Consider the following 19,148-nt stretch of genomic DNA (forward strand, 5'->3'; position numbering starts at 1 on the left):
AAAGCAGGGAAAGGGGAACAGTGGGGATTATTTCAGGCAGAGCTTGGCCACTGGGAATCTGGAAACATTTCCTGGCTCCACCATTTGCTCCCAGCCCAGAAATGCCCATCAGGGATGAGCAGATTTCTGAGATTCTGGAGGAATCTGAGTTTAAAAGGCTTTGAGTCCTGGCAGCTCCTCCTCATTCCTTGGAACAGGAAAAATCTCCATTTCCTGTCCAAGCTGGCCATGGCAACCTGGGGGGGAAATCCTGCCAAAATCTGAGCTCTGGGATGGGTGACAAACATGGGGACAGTGTGCCATGGCCTGGGGACAGTGTGCCATGGCCGTGGGGTCTGTCCATGGCTCAGGTGCACCCAGGTGGGGTTGATTTGTGTGATTTTGGTGATTTGATTGGTGTGATTTTTGTGATTTGTGTGATTGATTTTTGTGACTTTTGTGATTTTTTTGATTTGACTGGTGTGATCCTCTCTCCCCAGCCTCGCCCCCCGGCTGATCTGGGTTTCAGCTTCGATGCCAACAAGCAGCAGAGGCAGCTGATAGCAGAGCTGGAGAACAAGAACAGGTACGGCCCGGGGAGGGTGGGGACAGCCCTGGGAGGGTGGGGACAGCCCTGGGTTTGTGCTGCTGCACCCCCCCTGCTTTCTCCACTCTTCTTTCCTGAGCTTTGCTTGGGTGTAGCTGCCTCATTAGCTGATTAGACAGTCATTAGCATGAGTTAATTATCCGTGGGGAGGGGCTGCCCCTGTTCCCCAGGGGGGGCTCGATCTCTCATCTTCTCCAAATCATCTTCACCAGCTCTGAGCACTGGGGCTCTCAGCACATCCAGCAAACTCAGAGCTGGGATCTGATCCCAGAAATCCCCAAATCCCCCAGCAGGAAAGGGGGGATTGTGCCCCTGTGCTCAGGTGAGACCCCATCTGCAGAGCTGCCCCAGCCCTGGGGATTCCAACAGCACAAGGGCCTGGAGCTGCTGCAGGGCTGGAGCCCCTCTGCTCTGGAGCCAGGCTGGGAGAGCTGGGGGTGCTCACCTGGAGAGGAGAAGGATCCAGGGAGAGCTCAGAGCCCCTGGCAGGGCCTGGAGAGGGACTGGGGACAAGGCCTGGAGGGACAGGACACAGGGAATGGCTGCCAGTGCCCCAGGGCAGGGCTGGATGGGATCTTGGGCAGGAATTGTTCCCTGGCAGGGTGGGCAGGGCTGGCACAGGGTGCCCAGAGCAGCTGTGGCTGCCCCTGGATCCCTGGCAGTGCCCAAGGCCAGGCTGGACATTCCTGGCACACTGGGAGGTGTCCCTGCCATGGCAGGGGTGGCTCTGGGGGGGATTTGGGGTCGCTCCCAAAGGTGTCCAGGGTGTCCCTGTGCCCAGGCACCCCAGCAGTGGGCAGAAGTTTGGAGCAGCAGCAGATCCTGGAGCTCAGTCGTGGCTCTGCTGTGGCCTCAGAGCCCAGAGTCCTTGCAGGTGTCAGGAACGGCTCCTGGAGACCCTGGGTGAGGGAAATGTCCCTCAGTGCTGTCCCTGCCAGGAGAGCAGCCCAGCAGTTGTGCCAGCAGGGAGAGCTGGAGGTGACTCTGTGCTCTTGGCAGGGTTCAGCCCTGCCCAGGACACGGACACGGGGGCTGCAGCCTCGGGGCACCCTGGGGGCTCCTGCACGGCTGGACAAGGGCGCTGCAATTGGAGCTTTGTCCTCCTGGAGCACTCTGGGAGCCCCTTCAGTCTGAGGGGCTTGGAGAACATTGAGTGGCTTCATCCTGTGCAGGGATCCATTCCCAGCCTGTGCAGCAATGCATGTCCCAGTGTGTGCAGTGATGCATGTCCCAGTGTGTGCAGCAATGCATGTCCCAGTGTGTGCAGTGATGCATGTCCCAGTGTGTGCAGTGATGCATGTCCCAGTGTGTGCAGCGATGCATGTCCCAGTGTGTGCAGCAATGCATTCCCAGTGTGTGCAGTGATGCATGTCCCAGTGTGTGCAGTGATGCATGTCCCAGTGTGTGCAGCGATGCATGTCCCAGTGTGTGCAGTGATGCATGTCCCAGTGTGTGCAGTGATGCATGTCCCAGTGTGTGCAGTGATGAATTCCCAGTGTGTGCAGCAATGCATTCCCAGTGTGTGCAGTGATGCATTCCCGGGCCCTGCAGCGTTCCCAGCGCTGCGCTCACGCCCCTGTCCCGGTGGGAGTTGTGCCCAAATCCCCTGGGCTGTGGCTGCAGAGGCGCCCAGCGGCCCCGAGCCCGTCCCTGTGCTCTTTTCCCAGGGAGATCCTGCAGGAGATCCAGCGGCTGCGCCTGGAGCACGAGCAGGCGTCACAGCCCACGCCCGAGAAGGCTCAGCACAACCCCACGCTGCTGGCCGAGCTGCGCCTGCTGCGGTAACGGGCTGGGCTAGCGGCCGGGGGGGCTGGGCTAGCGGCCTGGGGGGCTGGGCTAGCGGCCTGGGGGGCTGGGCTAGGGGCCAGAGGGGCTGGGCTAGCGGCCTGGGGGGCTGGGCTAGCGGCCTGGGGGGTGGGCTAGCGGCCGGGGGGCTGGGCTAGCGGCCTGGGGGGCTGGGCTACCTGCCCGAGGGGCTGGGCTAGCGGCCAGAGGGGCTGGGCTAGCGGCCTGGGGGGTGGGCTAGCGGCCTGGGGGGCTGGGCTACCTGCCCGAGGGGCTGGGCTAGCGGCCAGAGGGGCTGGGCTAGCGGCCTGGGGGGTGGGCTAGCGGCCGGGAGGGCTGGGCTACCTGCCCGAGGGGCTGGGCTAGCGGCCGGGGGGGGCTGGGCTAGCGGCCGGGGGGGGGGGGGGGTGGGCTACTGGCCCAGGGGATTGGGCTACGTGCCTGGCGGGACAGGGCTACCGGCCCGGGGCCACTGCAGGGGCAGCACCTTGAGGTTTTTTTAGGAATAAATAAAAACCTCCCCGCAAAGGAGCCCTGATTGTACAGCCCAGGGAGGGGTTGGTGAGGAGGGAAGCGCAGCCCTGGGGGATCCTGCAGGATTCCCGAGGAATTCCAGCCCCTCCTTTATCCAGGGCAGGAATTCCAGCCCCTGTTCTTTATCCAGGGCAGGAATTCCAGCCCCTCCTTTATCCAGGGCAGGAATTCCAGCCCCTGTCCTTCATCCAGGGCAGGAATTCCAGCCCCTCCTTTATCCAGGGCAGGAATTCCAGCCCCTGTCCTTGTCCAGGGCAGGAATTCCAGTCCCTTCCTTCATCCAGGGCAGGATGGTGGGGATGTCATTGTCTGTGAGCAGCAGCCACCAACTGGTCCCAGCTCTGCCCAGACTTCAGGCTCTGAAGGCAGGGGGTGCCAATCCATGGGAAATCCCAGGAAATCCCAATCCCAGTGTCCCAGGTTTGGAGCTCTGCAGGCAGCCCGTGGGGATGGCTCAGCTCAGCTCAGCTCTGCTGGCAGGGGGGACCTTGGATCCCTGTCCTGGCACATCCCTGCCTGGCTGCTGCTGCAATCCCAGAGTGGTTTGGCTTGGAGGGACCCAAATCCCCCCCATTCCCACCCCTGCCATGGCAGGGACACCTCCCAGTGTGCCAGGAATGTCCAGCCTGGCCTTGGGCACTGCCAGGGATCCAGGGGCAGCCACAGCTGCTCTGGGCACCCTGTGCCAGCCCTGCCCACCCTGCCAGGGAACAATTCCTGCCCAAGATCCCATCCAGCCCTGCCCTGGGGCACTGGCAGCCATTCCCTGTGTCCTGTCCCTCCAGCCCTGGTGGAAATTCCCATTTCAGCTTCCTTGTAAGGCCCCTCCAGATCCTTCATTTACAAACCCCAGCCTTGAACACACAGAAAGATACTGAGAGGAGCAGCCAGGGTGGTTCATATTTGTTAATATTCCAGGGGTGATTAATATTTGTTCATATTCCAGGGGTGGTTAATCCCCAGGGTGGTTCATAGTTGTTGATATTCCAGAGTTTTCTGTCCCTGTTAAAGCTCCCAGGTGGGTTTTGCACAGTCCCCCTGACACACAGCTCAGTCTGCAGCAGGTGATGCTCCAGCGTGGGCCTGACCCACTGTGGTGTCAGCAGGAGCTGTGCAGGGCACTGAGCAATCCCTGGCAGCCTGGGCAGATTTGTCAGCCCCAGGGCTGCCTTTTGGGGCTGGGGCACACTCAGCCCCAGCAGCTGACGTGTGTCTGAGCTGCTCCTTTATTACTCACTGCTTTCTTTTTTTACCCACACACCCCAGGCTCAGTCATCCCTCCTGAAATAGCTGCAGGCAGGTTCTGTGCAGCCAGGGCAAGGCAGGGGAAGGTCACTCCTCCTCCTCCTCCTCCTGCTGCTGCTGCTGTTGTCACCTGGCTGCTGGTGCAGGGACGTGTCCTGGCTGTTCCATCACTCCCAGGAGCAGCTCTGCTCAGCTCCCCCCTCCTGCAGCTTTTCCTCCTCTTTCCCATCCCCTCCTCCCTCCCACAGCTCATCCTGGTCAGTCTGGGCTCCACAGGATGCCAGGCTCTGATGCTCAGACACACAAAACGTGGGTTTTTGTGGGTTTTTTTTCTCACAATGCTCTGCTGCTGAGCAGGGCTTCCCTGTGCCTGTGGCTGGAGCAGCTGCTGGGTTTGGGGGAGCAGGGAATTGTCACCTCCAGGGTCGTGGTGGCTGAGCTGAGCTTCACCCCAGCTTTTTAAATGGGGAGCAGGACAGTGATGGCACCCAAAGTGAGTTTTACACAGGAGAATTCCCTGGGGAGGTTGGAAATATCCCAGGGAGGTTTGAAACACCTCAGTGGGGTTTGAAACATCCCAGTGGGGTTTGAAATATCCCAGTGGGGTTTGAAACATCCCAGAGAGGTTTGAAACATCCCAGTGGGGTTTGAAACATCCCAGTGGGGTTTGAAACACCCCGAGCTGATTTTCTGCCTCTGTCCCTGTCCCAGGCAGAGGAAGGATGAGCTGGAGCAGAGGATGTCAGCCCTGCAGGAGAGCAGGAGGGAGCTGATGGTGCAGCTGGAGGGGCTGATGAAGCTGCTCAAAGTAAGGACTCTGCTCTGCTGGGGGCACAGGGGCTCTGGGATCCCTGATTTGCTGTCACACCCCAAAAACCCTTCCATGACTTTGCCAAAAGCCAGTTCCACTCAGCTCTGCCTGGGGTGCAGGGGGTTAATGGTTTTTGTGTGGGTAAAATGTCCAGAAGCCGAGATTTGGGCTGGTTTAAAGTTTGATTTGGGCTGGTTTAAAGTTTGGTTTGGGGTGGTTTACAGTTTGATTTGGGGTGGTTTACAGTTTGATTTGGGGTGGTTTAAAGTTTGATTTGGGCTGGTTTACAGTTTGATTTGGGCTGGTTTACAGTTTAGTTTGGGGCTGAGCACGTCCCAGTGCCCTGGGCAGTGGATGGGAGCAGGGCAAGGTGTGATGCAGGGACAGGGAGCTGAGCCTGGCCAGCCCCTGGCACACCTGGGGGTGTCTGGGGGCTCCTGCCAAGGTCACTGCTGGGGTTTCTCAAGAGGATTTCCCTTGTTCTGATGGAGCTCCCAGCTGTGCCTGGAGTGGGAAATTCTGTCACAGCCCCGTTCCTGCTTTGCTCCCAGTCAAACCAGAGCCCCCCTGGGAATGGGGGGACAAAGCCTGGGAGAGGATCTGGGGCAGGACAAGGAGCCCCAAAGTGCTGGGGGGGTGGGGAGAGACCTGGCAGGGGTGACAGGGGGGGACACATCAGCTCTGGCCACATCTGGATGGCTCCAGGAAAATTCAGAGCTGCTCTGCACTCACAAGGGACCTGAATTCCCAATGGCTGGGACTCAGAAGTGCCAGCACTCCAGGGCAAGAATTCCAGCTCCTTCCATTATCCAGGGCAGGAATTCCAGCCCCTGTCCTTGTCCTGTTCAGGGATGCCCATCCAGGGGTGAGGATCAATCCCCTCTCAGCAGGGCCTGCTTTGTTCCCCTCCCTGTGCCCCTGAGCACAGCTCATCCCATGGTTGGGAATTCTGGTTTTCCTGAAGCCAATGGTTCTGCTTTGTTTTTCCTGCTCGGCCCATTCATGTCTGACCTCTAAAATCACAGGAATCCTGGAATCCCAGAGTGGTTTGGGTGGGAAGGGACCCAAATCCCCCCCAGTGCCACCCCTGCCATGGCAGGGACACCTCCCAGTGTGCCAGGAATGTCCAGCCTGGCCTTGGGCACTGCCAGGGATCCAGGGGCAGCCACAGCTGCTCTGGGCACCCTGTGCCAGCCCTGCCCACCCTGCCAGGGAACAATTCCTGCCCAAGATCCCATCCAGCCCTGCCCTGGGGCACTGGGAGCCATTCCCTGTGTCCTGTCCCTCCAGGCCTTGTCCCCAGTCCCTCTCCAGCTCTCCTGTGGTTTCCAGATTTGTTCCAGAGCTTCACCCAGCACATGGCAGGGCTTCAGGGGAGGCTCCATCCCCATGGGGATGCCCAGGCAGTGGATGGGGCCCCCAGGATCTGCCCCAGCCCTGAGTGCCCGAGCCCAGGGCTCCAGGTGAGCTCTCCAGGTGAGCCCTGCCCAGGGGCTGTGCCCTCTGGCATTATTTGGTCCCAGTTTCAGTGGGGTTGCTTCCATTTCCCCCTCTGGAGCCCCACAGCCCCTCCTTGATTAAATCCTCTTCCAGAAACATCTGCTCTGGAGCTGGAGGAATCCAAAGTGCACAGCTCCCTGCCAATGCAAATTTTCCTGAGCAGTTAAAGGTTCCTGCCTGGTTGTCAGAGTTCTCAGTTTGCTGAACCCATTGGTTCTCCCTCCATGGGTCCAGGAGCTGGGGCACTGCTCCCAGCAGGGCCAGCTGAGCCCTCCCAGCCCTGCCCCAGCTGCCTGTGCAGGGGCTCTTTGCCCAGCCCAGGTTTTTAATAGACATTTGTTATATTTGGGCAAGGCAAAGCTGGGTGTGGAGCTCCTCCCTGAGCCTCGGGGGCTCCCCTGCCCCTGGTGCAGCTCTCCTGGCACTCTGGGAGCTCTCAGGCTCCAGCAGGGATTTATTTCCATCCTTTGGTGGTGAGGCTGTGGCTCAGCCCCTGCCCTGCCAATCCCCTGTGCCTGTGCTGGGCCTTCAGAAACCAAACGTGGCAGAGCTTCAGGTAACCAGATCAGCTGCTCTTGGCAGCATCCCCTTGCCATGAAGCTTCTGTGTCACCTGGAAATGGGGCCCTGGCTCAGCATTTCTGAGACATAAATCTGAATAAAGTCATGGCAGGGTCAGGCCATGGAATCCCAGAATGGTTTGGGTGGGAAGAGACCCCAAATCCCCCCCATTCCCACCCCTGCCATGGCAGGGACACCTCCCAGTGTGCCAGGAATGTCCAGCCTGGCCTTGGGCACTGCCAGGGATCCAGGGGCAGCCACAGCTGCTCTGGGCACCCTGTGCCAGCCCTGCCCACCCTGCCAGGGAACAATTCCTGCCCAAGATCCCATCCAGCCCTGCCCTGGGGCACTGGGAGCCATTCCCTGTGTCCTGTCCCTCCAGGCCTTGTCCCCAGTCCCTCTCCATGTTCCTTTTAGCCCCTTCAGGTCCCATTTAGGTCACCCCAATAAATTTCTCTTCTTTCAGTTCTCTCCCCTCCCCATTTGAACATCCACCCCCAGTCCTGGGCATTCCAGGATCCACCACAAATCCCCTGCCCAGCCCCAGGTACCTCCTCACTCAGGTAATTATTTTAAGCTGCAAGTTCCCCAGCGTGCTGAGCTAAAAATATCATTTCTTGTAGATACTTTTGGCACCTTTTCTCGTTATTGGTGTCAGAGCTTCCCTGTGTGCAGACTCCAGGGGAAGGGCTGGGGCAGACACAGGATCCCCCTCCTGCCCTGCTGGGGATTTCACCCCAGCCTGGCCCTGCCCCCTGGCTCCTTTGCTTCCTGGTGTTGGTGTTTCTTTCCAGCTCTCGTTTTCAGTGGTTTTAGCCCTGCCAGACACGATTTCTCCCCGCCAGGTTTTAGCTCCTCTCATCACATGGAGCTCTTCAAAACTCTTCATGTATAATTTACATCAGCTGTTAAGCTCTTATGGGTTTTTTTCCATTTTCTTATGCAGTTTTTTTTTTTTTACATTTTTAATGCTGCCTTCATTTCACCATTTAGGGCTGGATTCAGCTATAAACTCTGCTTGGCTCAGAGTTTGGGGTGGGATTGTTGGGGATTTGTGCATGGACAGCAGCTGGACTCCAGGATCCCTGTGATTGCTGTCCATTCCAGTTCTGGGATTTCTGTCCATTCCAATTTTGTGATTTCTGTCCATTCCCACTCTGTGATTTCTGTCCATTCCCACTCTGTGATTTCTCTCCATTCCCAGTTTTGTGATTTCTGTCCATTCCAATTTTGTGATTTCTGTCCATTCCAGTTCTGGGATTTCTGTCCATTCCAGTTCTGGGATTTCTGTCCATTCCCACTCTGATTTCTGTCCACTCTGCCTGTTTGTGCAGAGTTAATTAGAACCCCCTGGGTTAATTAAACCCTGCCCTGATGATCCTGGGCCCTCCCCAGGCTGCTGCAGTTGAGAGTCAGTGTCGAGGTTTGGGATTTTTCCACGAATCATCCCAGGGAGTGCTGACACTTGTGACTGGGGGCTCCAGTTTGGGAATTCCATGGAGCCAGAGCTGGGCAGGAGGGAAGGGAAGGTTTGGGAAGGGAAGGGAAGGTTTGGGAAGGGAAGGGAAGGGAAGGGAAGGGAAGGGAAGGGAAGGGAAGGGAAGGGAAGGGAAGGGAAGGGAGGGAAGTTGTGTTTGCCCATCCCTGGCAGGGACCATGGGCAGGTTCTGCAGGGTCTGGAGCACCCAGGGGTGCAGGAGGTGTCCCTGCCTGTGGGTACAAGGGGGGATTTAAGGTCAGGCTGTTCTGGGGCTGAGCCTCCATCCAGGCTTGGCTTTCCCTTATTCCTGCACTCTGCTGAGCCTGCCTGTGCTCAGCATTCCCTGGGGTCCCTGTGTGCTCCTCCAGTGTCAGCTCCACGGAAATCCAGCAGCCAGATCCCATTTCTCTGCTTCCCTTCCCTCCACGGCAGTTTCCTCTCTGCTGCTCTGGTGATTTATCCCTGCCCCAGCGAGCTCTGTCCCTCCTCACTGCGTTTTTCACATCTCTCCTCAATGCCAGGGCCTCATTTTTCAAGCTAACACCTTTTTTTTTTTTTTTTTTTGCGAGGTGGAGATGATTTAAATCTTTTTCCTGACCTGGTCCTGGTGCTGGTGGGAGGCACAAGGGGAAGTTTTGGGATGTGGGGAGGGCACTGAGCAGAGCCAGGCCCCAAATCTGCCGAACAACACACCTGAAAGAAGCCCAAGTCTTGGGAGAAAAACCCCAAAATATCTGCTCCAAACCCTGGAATTCTCCCCCAGGCTCCTGTGCAGGGCTGGGTGGGAAAGCAGCTTCCAGGGCAGTGAGAAGGAGCTGCTTTAAAGGAAGGGAAAGGTTCTGGTTAATCCTGCTCAGATGGGAGAGCAGCCAGGGGAGGCTGGGAAATGGGTTCATGGATTTGCAGGCCAGAAGGAGCTTTTATCCCACGAGTTCCAGTTCCATGACCTGGATTTCTGGGGGGCTGTGCTTGGCCGTGGTCCTGCTGCCCCTGGTGTGTGCAGGGAGGAGGGGTCACCTGGAATTGCTGCTTTGGGATGGCCAAGGGTCCTGCAGCCCCCCTGTCACAGCCAGGGTGGCCCCTGTGCTCTGTGGGAGCACAAAACCCATGGAAAGCTCTGAATTTCCCAGCTCTGCACTGGGTGACATTGCCCCTTTTTTTGTGCTCCAGGTCAGGGGGGATCCGTGCTGGGATGCTCTGCAGTGCAGGAGCTCTTTCCTTCCTCAGCATCCTGGGTGTCCTGTCCCTGTCCCTGTCCCTGTCCCCTGCCAGGTCTGCTCCCCCTGTCCCTGCAGTTCCAGCTGGGCCTGGAGTGCCCAGTGGGAGCTGGGCAGGGATGGCACAGCTGGGCTCTGTGCTGGCACATCCGAGTGAGGGACCCTCCTGATGGCACATCCAGGGGATGGGGGCTGGATCCAGAGTTTGGGGGGTGGATCCAGGCTTTGGGGGATGGATCCAGGCTTTGGGGGATGGATCCAGAGTTTATGGGATGGATCCAGGGATGGATCCAGGCTTTGGGGGATGGATCCAGAGTTTATGGGATGGATCCAGGGATGGATCCAGGCTTTGGGGGATGGATCCAGGCTTTGGGGGGTGGATCCAGGGGATGGATCCAGGCTTTAGGGGATGGATCCAGGCTTTGGGGGATGGATCCAGGGATGGATCCAGGCTTTAGGGGATGGATCCAGGGGATGGATCCAGGCTTTGGGGGTGGATCTGGTGCCTGTTGGCTCGAGGGCAGCTCGGGAGGCCTCGGGTGTGGAGCAGGAGAGGATCAGAGCATCATGGAAGGGTTTGGGTGGGAAGGGAGCACAAAAGCCACCCAGTGCCCCCAGCACGGGCAGGGACACCTTGCCCTGCCTGAGGAGCAGCTTCCCCTGGATGTCCCCTCCTGTGTCCCAGGGACGCCACCCCTTGTCACCAGAGGCCACTTGAAGGGGACAATGGGACAAATGTCACCTGTGCCCCCCACAGCCGTGTCCTGTGTCCCCTGCTCCTGCCCTGCTGCAGGTGCTGCCCTTTCACTGTGTATTCTGTGTGAAAATTCCCATTTTCACATGATAATGAATCTTTCCCCTCTCTCCCCACCTTTCTCTTTTGCCAACGTCTCCAGGAAGAAGAGCAAAAGCAGGCAGTAAGTTGACTTCACCTTGTAGGTGATCTGACTTTTTTATTTTTATTTTCCTTCCTGCATGAAATCCGTTTTCTGTTAATTGGCTGGTGTGCAAATAAACCCTGGGAATGGGGGGTTTTCTTTCTGCTGGGGAGATGGAGCTCAGCCTCCCTCAGTCCCAGCAGAGCATGGCCTGTGTGTCCCAGAGTTCTTCCCTTCCCAGGGAACTTTATTGCCAGGGGCTGAGGAGGTTCTTGTGGAATCAAATCAATCCCTGCCCATGGGAATGGGGATTCTCAGCTGGGCTCGGCCCTGATTTCTGTGGGACATCCCTGGGAGGGTTTCACGTGCTCAGAAACCTTTCTTGTCTCTTCAGGAATCCTTTCATTTCCCTCCTTGCCACGTGCAAGTCCGTGCATGAAAACGAATTGTTATAAATGAGAGACAAAAGTCTCGATATTCAGCAAAATTTAGATTGCTTTATTTGATATAGACAGAGCAATCAGGGCTGGGGAACGTGAGGGGTCACCACCCACTCCACGCTCCACCCAACCTTGGTTTGCAGCCTCTTCTTATACTGTGGGTTCTCGTTGTTCACAAATTCACAAAGCCTTTGGGTGATAATCAGTCACAGCCATCCGGTCCTTGTAGATAACCACCAGGGAAGTTCTGGGAGTCTGGTTTTTGGGATAGGCAGAAAGGCAGGAAGGGCTTTTTGGGAAGTCCGATTTTGCAAGCTGGTAGCCGATACAACTTATTTGGAAAACATAACATAATATAATGTAACATAATACAACATAATATAACATAACAAGGTGATTTTACACAGAATGATTTTATCATATAATTTCCTTTATCTAGTGTCCACGCTTCACTTCAGAGCTTAGTATTCTGGTTTATGCAAACCCCAAAGCTTTTGTGATGAACACGAATCTTTTATCAATCGTCACACAATGACCGTTTCCATGCTGTGGGCACGGCCGCCCATCCCCGGGGCTCCTGGGGCGGTCCCGGCTGTTCCTGCAGCCCGGCTGGAGCGGGGCTGGGCTCGGCTGGGCTGGGTTAGGCTGGGCAGGGCTGGGCTGGGAAGGGCAGAGCTGGGCTGGGCTGGGCAGGGCTGGGCTGGGCTGGGCAGGGCAGGGCAGGGCTGGGCTGGGCAGGGCTGGGCTGGGCTGGGCAGGGCAGGGCAGGGCTGGGCTGGGCAGGGTTGGGCAGGGCTGGGCAGGGCTGGGCTGGGCTGGGCTGGGCTGGGCTGGGCTGGGCTGGGCTGGGCAGGGTTGGGCAGTGCTGGGCAGGGCTGGGGCTGCTCTTGGTTCCCGTTCCGTGTCGCTGCTGTGTCAATGCGGGATCCACTGCAGAGGGAGCCCTTGGCTTTCCTCGGCAGCAGCCAGCCGTGCCCGCACATTTCCAGCCTGCTCTCCTTTATCCCCGAGGCTTTCCCGGCCACCGAGCCGTGTTTGCCCCTCGGGGCTCCCGGGGGCTGCTGCCATCGCTGCGTTTGGGACACAGGCAGAGATTCCTTTGCTGCAAATATTCCGTGTTCCATGGGCTGGGAGTGGCCTTTGGTGACTCCTGGGTGGGTTTTTGGTGACCCCTGGATGAGTTTTGGTGACTCCTGGAAGGTTTTTGGTGACTCTTGGATGGGTTTTTGTGACTCCTGGATGGTTTGGGTGATTCATGGATGAGTTTGGTGATTCCTGGATGGGTTTTTAGTGACTCCTGAATGGATTTTGGTGATTCCTGGATGGGTTTTTGGTGATTCTTGGATGGTTTTTCTGATCCCTGGATGGGGTTTTGGTGATTCCTGGATGGGTTTTTGGTGATTCCTGGATGGATGTTTTTGGTGCTGTTCCTGTTGTTGTTGTTTTGTTCTGGTACCAGTCTGAGGTGGTGCTGAGTGGGCACGTTCCACTGGAGCCCAGTTCATTGTTAATCGTGGAATTCTGGAATGGTTTGTGGGGGAAGGGACCCTAAACCTCACCCAGTGCCACCCCTGCCATGGCAGGGACACCTCCCGCTGTCCCAGGCTGCTCCAAACCCTCTCCAGCCTGGCTTGGGCATCCAGGGGCAGCCCCAGCTGCTCTGGGAATTCCATCCCAGCCCCTCCCAGGGCAGAATTTGTCCTGTGTCCCACCCAAGCCCCTCCCTGGCAGAAGGGCTTTGGTTTATGGAGGGGAGCAGGCTGCAGGAGCTGCAGGGAATGTCCTGGGGGAAGGAAAACCCCCAAAGCAGGCACCCCTGTTCTCCAGCTTCCAGCTGTGCCCGTGGAGTGCCACACTGTGTGTCCAGGGAATAATCCTCTGCAGGGAAGGGCAGAGCTTGGTGTCAGCTCCTCTTCCCTGGGCTGTGCCTCCCTCGGGGCTGTGGGTGCAGGAAAAGGGTGAATATGAGACCAGGGAAGAAGTTGAGTGGTTTCACAGCCCTTTTTTACATCCCTGGATCGCTGTGGCAGGAGGAGGATAAAGAGCCAGAAGGAGAGTGATGTGAGCACAGTGCCATTCCCTGCAGGCCCCTCCTCTGCAATCAGGAATGCAGGAGCCAGAACTGATCTGAAGCTCGAGAAAAGCAGATTTTGGCCAAGTGAAGGATACCCTGGGGGTCTGTAGGAATGGAAACTTTGCTTCCTTCCTTTGCATGGCCTGGAGTGGCTTGAGCTGCTCCCCCCGGGCAGGGCTGGAAATGCCAGCACAGGCTGAGGAGCCCGGGCTGGGGGGGAGCACCCAGGGCAGCCCTGCTGCTCAGAAAAGCCTCGGAAACGGCGAGGCCCGGGCTGCTCTGGGTGGGAAGGACCCTCCAGATCCATCCCCAGCCCGGGCAGGGACCCCTCCCACCATCCCAGGGCGTTCCCAGCCCCATCCAGCCTGGCCCGGTGGGAGGGGGAGGGACTGGAGGAGGGGCCCCAGGTGTCTCAGGTGAGCTGAGGACCCCCCCGGCCCCTGGGCAGGTGCGTGGGGGCTGCAGGAATTTCCGTCGAGGGTGGAGGTGAATGAAGAGAGCAGGGGCAGGAGCAGGAGCTGCACCCACCTCGGGAATCCCTGCTCATGGCCCTGCTGGGTTTGCTGTGTCCCAGCCCGTGGAACCCGAATTTACAGCAGGAGCTGCCATGGCTGAGGAGCTGGGAGAGTCTGCTCCCCTTTAAAGCCTCTTTGGGCTGGCAGGAGCAGCCCCAGCAGCTCTCAGTGTGCAGGAGCCTGCAGGGATTGCCAGGAGGTGTCCTTGGTGTGTCCCACAACCCTACACAACCCTGCACAATCCTACACAATCCTACACAACCCTACACACAACCCTGCACACAATCCTACACAACCCTAAACAACCCTGCACACAACCCTGCACAAGGAGCCCTGTCCTGTCCTGTCCTGTCCTCCCAAATCCAATCAGCTCCATCAGCCCTGTCCTTCCCCAGGGGTGCAGAGCCCTGTCCCAGAGAAATTCCCAACCTTCAGGAGCCTGGTGTCCACATGGCAGCTCTGCCTCCAGCTGTGCACCCACATCCCTGCAGGTGGCACCGCAGGTGGCACTCAGGGCTCTGGGCTGGGGACAGGCTGGGCATGGGGGCTCCCTGGGCTGGCAGGGCTTTTCCTACCGCAGGGTTTTGGGATTCTGGGCCCCCTGAGCCGCCCAGGGCTGTGCTGGTGCCAGAGCTGGGTCCCATTGCAGCAGCTGGGGCACGGCACAGCTCGGGGCATGTGCAGGAACCCCCAAATCCCAGAGGGGTCTGGGGGAAAGGGGCCCTAAAGCTCCTGCCCTGGGAGGGACAATTCCAGTGCCCCAGGTCACCTGCACCACACCTGGCAGGGCCCTGAGCCAGGGATGCAGCTCCTCACACATTCATTAACCTCAGCGTAATAAATTAATTTATTAATCAGTTAATTAACAGCAGACATTCTGCAGGGAGGGCTGGGCGTGTGCTGCCTTCAGAGGGAGGAGCAGCTCACCTGGCACAGTAAAATCTCACCTGGCACAGTAAAATCTCACCTGGCACACTGAACACCTCACCTGGCACAAAGAACACACACCTGGCACATTGAAAACACACCTGGCACAGTGAACACCTCACCTGGCACAAAGAACACACACCTGGGACACTGAACACACACCTGGCACTGGGCAGACACCTGGGACACTGAACACACACCTGGCACTCTGGGCACACACCTGGCACACTGGGCACACACCTGGGACACTGAACACACACCTGGCACAATGAACACACACCTGGCACACTGGGCACACACCTGGGACATTGAACACACACCTGGCACTCTGGGCACACACCTGGCACACTGGGCACACACCTGGGACACTGAATACACACCTGGCACATTGAACACACACCTGGCACACTGGGCACACACCTGGGACATTGAACACACACCTGGCACAGTGAACACAAACCTGGCACTCTGGGCACACACACCTGGGACATTGAACACACACCTGGCACACTGGGCACACACCTGGCACACTGGGCACACACCTGGCACCTGTCGGGGTTCCTGGCTGCAGGCTGTCCCCGTTGGTTAAGGGTTAAGGGTCCTCTGTGGCCATGCCCAGTGTCACCCCTCTATAAATTATATTTCTCTATATTATTTCTGTATCTATAAATGATCACAGTTTTGATATTCAGGAGCTCCCCTGCAGCCCAGTCCCTCCCGGGGTGGGACTGGGACAGGGTCCCTGTCCTGAGGGGCTCACCTGTCCCCAGGTCACACTGCCAGGCTGGCACCACCGGGGTGGCATCTGGGCTGCTGAGAGAGGGTTGGTGTCCATGGGGACAGTGTCACCCTCACAGGGACAGTGTCACACACACAGGGATGGTGTCACCCCCACAGGGATGGTTTCACTCACTCAGGGATGGTTTCACTCACCCTGGGATGGTTTCACTCACACTCAGGGATGGTTTCACTCACCCTGGGATGGTTTCACTCACACTCAGGGATGGTTTCACTCACCCTGGGATGGTTTCACTCACTCAGGGATGGTTTCACTCACCCTGGGATGGTTTCACTCACACTCAGGGATGGTTTCACTCACCCTGGGATGGTTTCACTCACACTCAGGGATGGTTTCACTCACCCTGGGATGGTTTCACTCACTCAGGGATGGTTTCACTCACCCTGGGATGGTTTCACTCACCCTGGGATGGTTTCACTCACACTCAGGGATGGTTTCACTCACCCTGGGATGGTTTCACTCACTCAGGGATGGTTTCCCTCACACTCAGGGATGGTTTCCCTCACACTCAGGGATGGTTTCACTCACACTCAGGGATGGTTTCACTCACACTCAGGGATGGTTTCACTCACTCAGGGATGGTTTCACTCACACTCAGGGATGGTTTCCCTCACCCTGGGATGGTTTCCCTCACCCTGAGGTGTTTCCAGCCCCGCTGTGTTTTCCCCAGCCTGGGGCACAGCCAGGAGCCGCTCAGCCTGTGCTCCATTCATGCCTTCCCTCAATCACATTCCTGTGCCCTTACTCAGCCCCTGGCTGGCCCAGCCAGCGCAGGCTGCGGTTCCTTCACTCTCTGCCTGTGCTGGGAGCCCCGGCCCTGCAGCTCCGGGGCTGGGGCAGTTCCCTGGGGAAGCCTTTCAGCCCCTGCACAGGCTGGGCTCCACTTTCTGGCAGCTCCTGTCAGGGGCTGCGTGGGAATGGTTCCACTTTCCCCCTCTGGTTTTGTATTTCTCGTTCCGAGGTTGTTCGTGGGGTGGGGATGGGAGCGTTCCCACAGGATGTGCAGCTCCCGTGGGTTCTTAGGGCTGGCTCCAAGCTTTGGGGATGGGCCACGTGCTCGGGGACCCCCGGAGCCCCAGGGGCTCAGGTCTGTGCTCAGAGCATTGCCCACATGAGGGGACCTCGCTGGAGGGGACACGGAGTCCCCTGGGATGCTCTGGGTCTCCAGGGGGGTCACACACTGGCAGCTCTCCCTTATTCCAGCAGCAGGTCCCGAGTGGCCCAGGCGGCACCAGAGCCCAGGGCTGGCCATGGCAGGGTGGCACAGGACAGCCTGGTGTCCCTAATGCAGGTCCCAGGGGGGCAGGGGCTCCTTCTGCACCTCCAGAGCCCCTGGCAGGGCCTGAAGGGGCTCCAGGAGAGCTGGAGAGGGACTGGGGACAAGGCCTGGAGGGACAGCACACAGGGAATGGCTGCCAGTGCCCCAGGGCAGGGCTGGATGGGATCTTGGGCAGGAATTGTTCCCTGGCAGGGTGGGCAGGGCTGGCACAGGGTGCCCAGAGCAGCTGTGGCTGCCCCTGGATCCCTGGCAGTGCCCAAGGCCAGGCTGGACATTCCTGGCACACTGGGAGGTGTCCCTGCCATGGCAGGGGTGGCACTGGGGGGGGATTTGGGGTCCCTTCCCCCCCAAGAATTCACAGAATCCCTAATTCCGTGATTCCAGACGGTGCCAGAGCAGCTCTCAGCATCCCAGGCCATCCCAGGCCATCCCAGGCCATGGTGAGTCCCTGCCTGAGCTGTCCTGGGCTGTGCAGACTCTGGAGCCTCTCCTGGGCTCAGCTGTCCCCGGGCCTGTGGCCAGGGGAGCCCCAGGAGCCGAGCAGGGGCTGGGGGGGCCGGGGGTGCCAACAGCAGCCCTGCTCCTCCAGCCCCCTGGGGGAAATTGGGGAAAATTTCCCTTTCACTGCATTCCCACATCCCCAGCCCTGCCAGGGCTCGGTGTCAGTCTGCTCCTGCAGCATCCCCGGGAAAGCTCAGCCAGGGGCTCCAGGGGCTGCAGCATCCCTGGCCCACCCAGATCTTTGGGAGATGCTGATCCAGTCTGGAAGGGGCTGGATGCAGTTCCTGATTTCATGATTTCCTAAATCACTGAAGCTCCCCAGCAGAAAACAGGGATGGGAGAGGGAGGGTGGGAGAGCAGGGGCACAGCAGGCCCAGACCCTCTGGAGCCACGAGGAGAGGATGGTTTGTGTCAGAGCAGAGCACGAGGAATGTTCCAAAGGCTGAGTCCCTGCACTCACCCAGTGTTTAGAACATGAATTCACTGCTTAGGTCTGTCCTGTGGGAATCAGCAAATCCCAAACTGGTTTGGGTGGGAAGGGACCTTAAATCCCCCCCAGTGCCACCCCTGCCATGGCAGGGACACCTCCCAGTGTGCCAGGAATGTCCAGCCTGGCCTTGGGGTTTTTATCAACCCCCACTAAAGATCTCATGGCAAGGTCAGAGTGGGATTTTTAGTGAAATACTCTCCCCCTCCGTGGGTGTTCCCACCCTCTGTCCCCTGTTCCTCAGGGTTTGCTGTGCTGTGTTGGTGGCATTTCTCACCTCCCTTCCACGTTTCCACAAATCATTTGTTGCCACATTTGGGGACAGATATTCCTGAGCGTTCCCACCGTGGGGAGATCACTGTGATGACTGCAGAGATGTTCTACAAGGATTTGCATTTGTTTTGGCGAGATCTGGTTCTCCCTGCCGTTTGTTCAGAAATGTGATGCTGCTGCTGAGTTTGGCAGGAGCGAGGACAGAATTCTGGAATCCTCTGCTGTGCCGTTGTTTCCTTTGGGCAACGGGCTGTAAGTGGTTAAAGGATCGTCCAGGATGTGAAATATTTATTGCTTCCCTGCTGAATTTCATAGCCATGCTGACTCTTCTGAAACAATGCTTTCTTCACTCTGCAGTCAAGTGCTGCAGCACGTAGCCGGGCTGCAGGAAGTGCAGCCAGCCCGTTCCTGCTCGGGATGGGATCCAGCACGGCCCGGGCTCCTGCAGCCCCTGCCTGCTGCTGGCCTGGAGCACAGCCTGGCACCCGGCCACCCCTGCCTGCAGCCACGGGCAGCAGCTTTCCCAGGGCGTCTGAGTGTTAACCAAACCGCAGAAATGAATATTTCACCGCGGGGTGAGGAGCTGCGTCCCTTTCAGGGAGAGCTGAGGCTTCTTTGGGTGCTCGGCAATGTCCACCAGGATGAAGCTGAAGCGAGAGCCTTGGCTGGGATCGTGGCTGGCAGCTGGAGAAGGGATTGCTCGTAGAGTCACAGGACGGGCTGGGTGGGAGGGGACCTTAAATCCCACCCAGTGCCATGGCAGGGACCCCTCCCACAGCCCCGGAGTGCTCCAACCTGGCCTTGGGCTGGGGTCTCCACAAAAACTCCTCTTTCCGTGCACCTCAGGAGCAGCTCACAAAAATCCTTCCACCCGCAGTCCTGGAGAATGCAGCAAAGCCAAGAGCATCTCCATTCCCATCTCCATCTCCTGCAGGAGAACATCCACGGGGCTGAAGGATGCTCCTCGTGCCCACTAATTGCATTGCAGAGCAATTAATAGTGCCCGTGCTGCTGGCAGCCCTGCCCTGGGATCATTACCAGCCTGGAAATCAAAGCCACGTGAGGAACATCTGCATCCCCTGCTGCTTTCTGTGGCACCTGGCCCTTATTAATAGTAATGAGGAAATGGCAGTTTGGGATTTCTTGACCTCACATGAAATTCATTTCTCTGGGCAAAGGTTGCTAACAGATGGCAGCAATTTGGGGCTCCAAATCATCTGTTGCACAGATTTTATTGCTCTGGTTTGGCCCTTTCCT

At 58.1% G+C, this 19,148-nt stretch overlaps 1 protein-coding gene across 16 annotated transcripts in view; it reads left to right on the top strand.

Annotated features, from left to right (window-relative positions):
* The window catches only part of DTNB (dystrobrevin beta), a 119,699-nt gene that overhangs the window by 62,683 nt on the left and 37,868 nt on the right, over positions 1 to 19,148 (top strand). For 14 of the 16 annotated variants that reach the window (XR_015802778.1, XR_015802781.1, XR_015802777.1 and 11 more), the window contains 4 exons: positions 480 to 565; positions 2,254 to 2,367; positions 4,862 to 4,958; positions 10,615 to 10,635. Coding sequence is in view for 8 of the 16 variants with exons in the window: in XM_088162633.1 (XP_088018759.1) it covers positions 480 to 565; positions 2,254 to 2,367; positions 4,862 to 4,958; positions 10,615 to 10,635 (318 nt within the window). In the remaining 8 variants the exon portion in view is untranslated. The remainder of the gene's footprint in view (positions 1 to 479; positions 566 to 2,253; positions 2,368 to 4,861; positions 4,959 to 10,614; positions 10,636 to 19,148) is intronic. The other 2 variants (XR_015802785.1, XR_015802784.1) reach the window with 1 other exon arrangement.

Source organism: Sturnus vulgaris, chromosome 3, assembly GCF_052056855.1.
Source record: "Sturnus vulgaris isolate bStuVul1 chromosome 3, bStuVul1.hap1, whole genome shotgun sequence".
Taxonomy (NCBI): domain Eukaryota; kingdom Metazoa; phylum Chordata; class Aves; order Passeriformes; family Sturnidae; genus Sturnus; species Sturnus vulgaris.